The 5,838-nt window shown below is 40.2% G+C and overlaps 1 protein-coding gene across 1 annotated transcript in view; it reads right to left on the reverse strand.

Moving 5' to 3' along the window:
* The window catches only part of DNAH3 (dynein axonemal heavy chain 3), a 149,958-nt gene that overhangs the window by 13,658 nt on the left and 130,462 nt on the right, over positions 1 to 5,838 (reverse strand). Inside the window, exons 52-55 of the mRNA XM_019507713.1 lie at positions 4,999 to 5,197; positions 1,904 to 4,045; positions 1,176 to 1,401; positions 634 to 878 (exon numbers count right to left, since the gene is read on the reverse strand). Coding sequence (XP_019363258.1) covers positions 634 to 878; positions 1,176 to 1,401; positions 1,904 to 4,045; positions 4,999 to 5,197 — 2,812 coding nt within the window. The remainder of the gene's footprint in view (positions 1 to 633; positions 879 to 1,175; positions 1,402 to 1,903; positions 4,046 to 4,998; positions 5,198 to 5,838) is intronic.

Genomic DNA, 5,838 nt, shown 5'->3' on the forward strand with positions numbered 1-5,838 from the left:
CACATCCCCCAGAACCAGGGACTATTTTTAGCCACCTGATCCCCCCCACCCTCAGATGAACACCCCCCACCCCTGCCTGTACCTCCCCCCAGCTCCATTTAGTTCCACAGCTCCTGGCACCAGCAAATGTCAATAAAACTGGCACCAGAAACAGCTTGTTAGATGGGGGAGTTGGCAGGTTCAAGGGGGCTGGCTGGTCTGGGTGAGGGGCCGGGGGCTAAAAATAGACCAGTGCTGGGGGCAGGGTGGGGGAGGTAGGGAAGGTGGGGGCTGGGCCCAGCAGCTGGGTTTCCTAGCTCCGAGGCAGCACTGGGAACTGTGCAGAAATTTAATTAGATCAGCCTCACCAGACCCAAGCTAAATTAGACGACCTCAGAGGTACACTTAACTTACATCAGTCTAAAAATGGCTGACTCAAGCTAAGTGTCCTAAACTTCTGTACAGTTCACACTTAGATCCACCTAATTAGGGATCTAAGTGTAAGGTCCATACCTGCACGAACTGAGTTAGATCGGGTGGCCATTTTTAATATCTAACCTTCTCCAAACCTTCCTGAACACCTGTATATATCGATACTGTATTGTAAAACTATAACTTTTTTTTACAAAATCCATAGCATAATCAAAATCTTACCCAAAGGGCCAAAGTTTCTTCTTTCTTGTACCAAAGCATGGAAAAAGCAAAGCCCAAACAGTAGTTTTTGCCACATTTCTTGCTTTTGGCAACTACTAAAGAATGCAGGATCAGAGACTGGATCATTGAGGTACGATCGGAGCAAGTTTGCTCTAACGCCTTTGGGAGGCTCGTTGGTCATTTTGATGCCATTCTGGAGAATACTGACAGGAAACTTTTCTGATGGATAGCTAGTTAACCATAATCTGAATAAAGAAAAATAAAAAGCTGACAAGCTATCCTTAATCTTGGACAGCAGCATGATTTGTTTGTTTCTTTAAAGAACTAACTACCAACTAAAACATATTTTTAGTTACCACTGGATTTGGTACAGTGGACAGATACACAGAGAAGACACATAAAGAGTCTTGGTTACACATCTCTAGCTGCAATTTTAATTTATGTTTATGTCCGCATACAAAAACATCTTTAGCCCTTTCACTAGCAACCCTAACGAATAAGAAATGTTCACGCAGAAAGTGGCAGAACTGTAAAGCTCCTACCTGAATTTATCATTGGTACTCTCGGGCACTATCACTTCTTCACAGATTTTTTCTAAAGCAGGCATCCAACTGGTTGCAAGATGGCAATTTTGTAACACTACCCAAGTCCCATCAATAATAGCTTGATATATCATTTTTGCTGCAATTGGGCCTTGGCCCTGGCCAAGTGAAATAGTTTGAATGCTTGTATCACCCATGCCAGCGTCATCCGCAAACTTTAACAAACCTATGGTAGTAAATTTTGACACTATGTTTTAGTAAGCACATCCATATTGCATATTTTATTTTTAAAATAATTTAATAAGATTTAATAATATTTTATTTTTATATAATTTTTAAAAACACCATTGCATACACTAAGTTAAAAATTAGGTAAAGGTAGAGTCAAGTACTCTACTTGACAATGCATATTGTAAGCAATTGCTATGGTAGATATCTAAGTTATTCCCAAATTTATAAACTGTTGCAACACAAACTCAGTGTAGATAAGGATCTTCCACTGAGTCTAAAATCTCTTAAATCAGTGAAGAGCCAGGGAGTTAGTCATTTCATCACTGTTACATTCAAGATACCTTTCCAACTCCCCTCTTCAGAGATGCAAAAGATGTGAAAGGATAGAAATATCTGAAAGCTAACGTTCTTACTACTGCATAATTTACAGTTCTGTAAAGATGACTAATGAAGTTTACATTTATTATATATCCAGAAACACAAAGTATAAACCTCACCTGCCATAGGATCAGCACCTGGTGATAATACAAAAATCAAAGGTGCACAGCAATTAGAATCATTATAACTTCCTACAAGGTCAAAAGTAGGTGGCTCAATAAATGTTCTTCCCATATTCTCTGTGATGAACTCTTGTACTGCTGGAACAATTTTATCAGGTCTCAAACACCTGAGAACAACCAAACGATCTAGCCCTATTAGTGTTTTCCACACATCTGGAAATGCCTCCTCTTGAGGTTTTGCAGAATCATAAATCATTTTCCATTTTGAAAGATTATCTTTTACATGTTCCATTAGTCCCTGAAGGTTTTTCAAACTAGATGCACGTACAATCTCAGCCCATGATTTGTCAGCCAACCACTCAGGCGCTGGGTTAGCATAAGGATTATCCAGAGCAACACCTCCTGTCAACAGGAAACGCCAAACCTCATCATCAATTTGATTTTTTCCTTTCATTATTCCTATAGTCAAAAGAAGGGAGAAGAGCAATTTATCCTTCTCAAACAGTGAACGGCAGACATTATTATAAATGCTCACTGTGAAATATTCAATTATATTCTCAATTCTTGCCGGTAGGTCATTGCTCTTTTTGCTATTTGCAATAGAGTGTACATACAAGTTAATGAACCAAATTAATGAATATTGGTACATTGGTTCAATGTTTGCTAGATCAGAAATGCAGAAGAAGATAATTGTTGAATGAACAGCTACTGGCTTATAACCCATCCGGGTAGCATCTATTTCCATTTCTGTTACAGAGGCAATTTCCTGCTTTTCAGAGATTTCTTCAGATAACCCTTTGGAGGAAGACAAAATATTAATTGCTGTTTCATCTTCTAAGATGTTTCCTTCAGACTTGGAAAGGACCTCTAGGATTTTATCTTCTATCTCCTTCAGTTGTTTCTTATTGGCTGCACTTTCTATAATCAGTTTATTTTTCTTTTCTTCCAGCTCAGGTTTTTCTTTTGCAGCTACAATTCCAAGAAGTTGGTCCTGGAGACCTAAAGGTGTAATCATAAAGTTGAGAAGACAAACTTTTACAGCCACTTCAGGAAGATAATGAGGATTCCTTAAACGAGTTGTTATATAAAACCTGAAATCTCTTGAGTATTCAATTATATTTTCACCTAGCCTCATGTACTCTACACCCTGTTGTTTGAATGTTAACTTCAGCAATATAGGCTCTATGAAAGCATCCAGTTCTTCTCCAATATTTTCAAGTAAGACAGGTGTTCCAAGCTGGATGGCATTTTCCAGGGTCCTCACATAATTTGCGTCAGATAGTTTGATAACTGAAAGCTTGTTTGCTTTCTCCATATTTTTTATCCACTTGTTGGCTTGCCTTTGAGGGTCAATCATTAAAGCCCATCTTCTGGAGTTAGAAACAATTATACCATTATCAACTGAAAAAGAATCAATTGGCAGTCCAGCAATCTGCCAGGCACGGATTTTGACTGGCTCTCCTAAAGTACTACTGAGGCTAAAATCATTGGAGCATGGTATGTTCTTCTGCTTGCATAGAACCTGCCATTGCTTTTGACATTCAAGGCGATAATCTACAGTAAAGGCTCCCAAATAAGCCACTGTTCCTGATGATAACAACACATCACCAGTAAGGTCCGTGTATCGAACTCCCAACAATCGTGCAGCTTCTGTCCACCTATCTTTCTCACCTCCAAGACCACTAATCAATTTTTCAGCCCTCACCAGCTTCTGTGAACAGATTTCAATGTTGTTTTCTAATTCTTTCTTCCGGTTATTCATGCTTTCAAACTCATCGTTCAAAGCCTGAAGACGATCCACTACATCCTTAAGCTCTGCACGCTTTTTATTGAGCTTCTGCATTTGGATTTCAAGTAAACCTTCTGCCTCCTTAAGACGTTCACGTTTTGGGGCAACAACTTTTGCTACACGGTCATACACCTCCATGGCTCTGACCCACTTGCATAAGCCTTCACAAGCAGATGATACATTTTTTATGACTGCTGGCTGAAAATCTGGATGGTCAATAAATCTCTCTCTGATTCTTTTCATTATAACAGGAGGAATATTATCCTTGTCATAGGTCTTTAAGCTCTCAAGAAATTTCAAGTCTCCTAGTATCTTTCTAGAGGGTCCCCAGTAGTCTTCTATCATTTTACCTGTATTGTACAAAAATATGAAGATCAGGCTTTAAATGTTAATATGAAAAAGATGGCAAATACTTTGCAGTGTCTTTTTACCACAAGTTAATGTTGACACACTTAGAAACTGCTTACATGAAAAAAACTTGAAACAGAAGCACTTTGTATTATTAAGCTCTCTCAAATAGGAAACTGGCAGAAATCTTCATTAACAACATTAATCCTACGACAGCCAAATTACAAAATTTTGGGTTAAAGCTATATTTATAACAATTTTCCTAATTATTCAGGGATAAACTGTGAATGTGCAGAAGAGAGAAAGATGGGAGAAAGGAGTCCTTTCATTTCTGTCAACCATCGTGCTCATGTGTAACCCAGTGCTAACACTAGTCATCTCCAACCACAAAGGGCCACCTAGCTTGACTAATTCTGTTCCACAGGTCCAAGGGAAGGTGGTTACCTATGGGTGTGGTACAGCCAAAATTTTCCTTCTTTATGTTCTTGCAGGGGTTGGCAGCAGCAGACCGAGAGGAGCATTCAGGGGTAAGGTCTATAGTAGATCTTCCCAGTGCTCCTTGAGATGACTTCAAATCTTAGCTCAGTGTTAATGGAAAGCTGAAGAGGTAACTTCAAACAAAGACAGGGTTTACATAGCTGACCGATCTGTCAGTCAGCAGTGTGATGAGGTGTGATTTGTCACTGAGTCAGTTATCCTGGCAAAAGTCCATAGTTAAATGTAGCTATTGTGACAAAATGGCACTTCTGCCTGTACTATTCTTCTTGCTAGGAGAAGGGACAATGTGGAATAATCTATGTTGGCAGGTGTGCAGCATTGCTGGTGTAGCTGTGTCCACAAGGAGCACTCTGCCACTGGGGTACCATATTCCTATACTAGCAAACACTTCTGGTGTGAATGTTTCAGGCCACAGATGACACAAGTACACCATCAGCTTTCCCAATGACAAGATTACCGCTGCCAGTTGGATCAGGCTTCCTCTCTGGTTTCATTCCTTTCATTACACAGATGCTCTCCATGACGAGCTTGACAGGGCCTGGTGGATTCTGCATGGCTTTGACAAGTGAGATATCTGAAGGGTTCAAGGTATCAAGAGCTGCAAGTGCAGCCTCCAGAGCTGGCATAGCCTCCGCAAGGTCCCCTTCACACTCATCCTGTAATGACATCAGGATACTGCTATGACCTGGCAGAGCAGTTGCAGACTGACTGCCCTGCTCTGAGAAATGCTAACATGGCATTAGTGAACCTACTGCAGAGATAACTTCATGAATAGACTCTTCATAACATTACTTGTCATGCAGTCTAGCATATTACTACTCTATAGACACTCTAACTGCATCCCACTATCATGACCTTTTTATAGTTAAAAGACTACAGAAAATTCCTTTTCTCTATGTAGAGATCTTCTCCAGAGTAGTAAGTACTGAGAAGCAGAACATGGAAGTAACACTGTGGGGGGAGAGTGTGCTCAGCAGCTCATTGGGCACCTATAAACATGATGGAGCTTTGCTCCAACATGTGCTAATTAGCACACATTGGAGCAAATACGATTAATTGAGTCTGCTGCGAGTCTGCTGGAGCGTGCTAATTAGCGCACTCCAGCAGCCTCCATGTCACATGTATTCACCATCCCCACGTTTCAAAATGGTGGTGGGAGCACTTTAACTAAAGCTCATTGAACAAGCTTTAGTTAAAGCAACTCTGCCACCATTTTGAAGGGTGGAGCACTGAATACACATGATGATGCAGGCACTTTAATTAGAAAAGCTCTTTGAGAGCTTCTCTAATTAAGGCA

The sequence above is a fragment of the Gavialis gangeticus genome, unplaced genomic scaffold, assembly GCF_001723915.1.
Source record: "Gavialis gangeticus isolate Ggan-Ray unplaced genomic scaffold, GavGan_comp1, whole genome shotgun sequence".
Lineage (NCBI taxonomy): Eukaryota > Metazoa > Chordata > Crocodylia > Gavialidae > Gavialis > Gavialis gangeticus.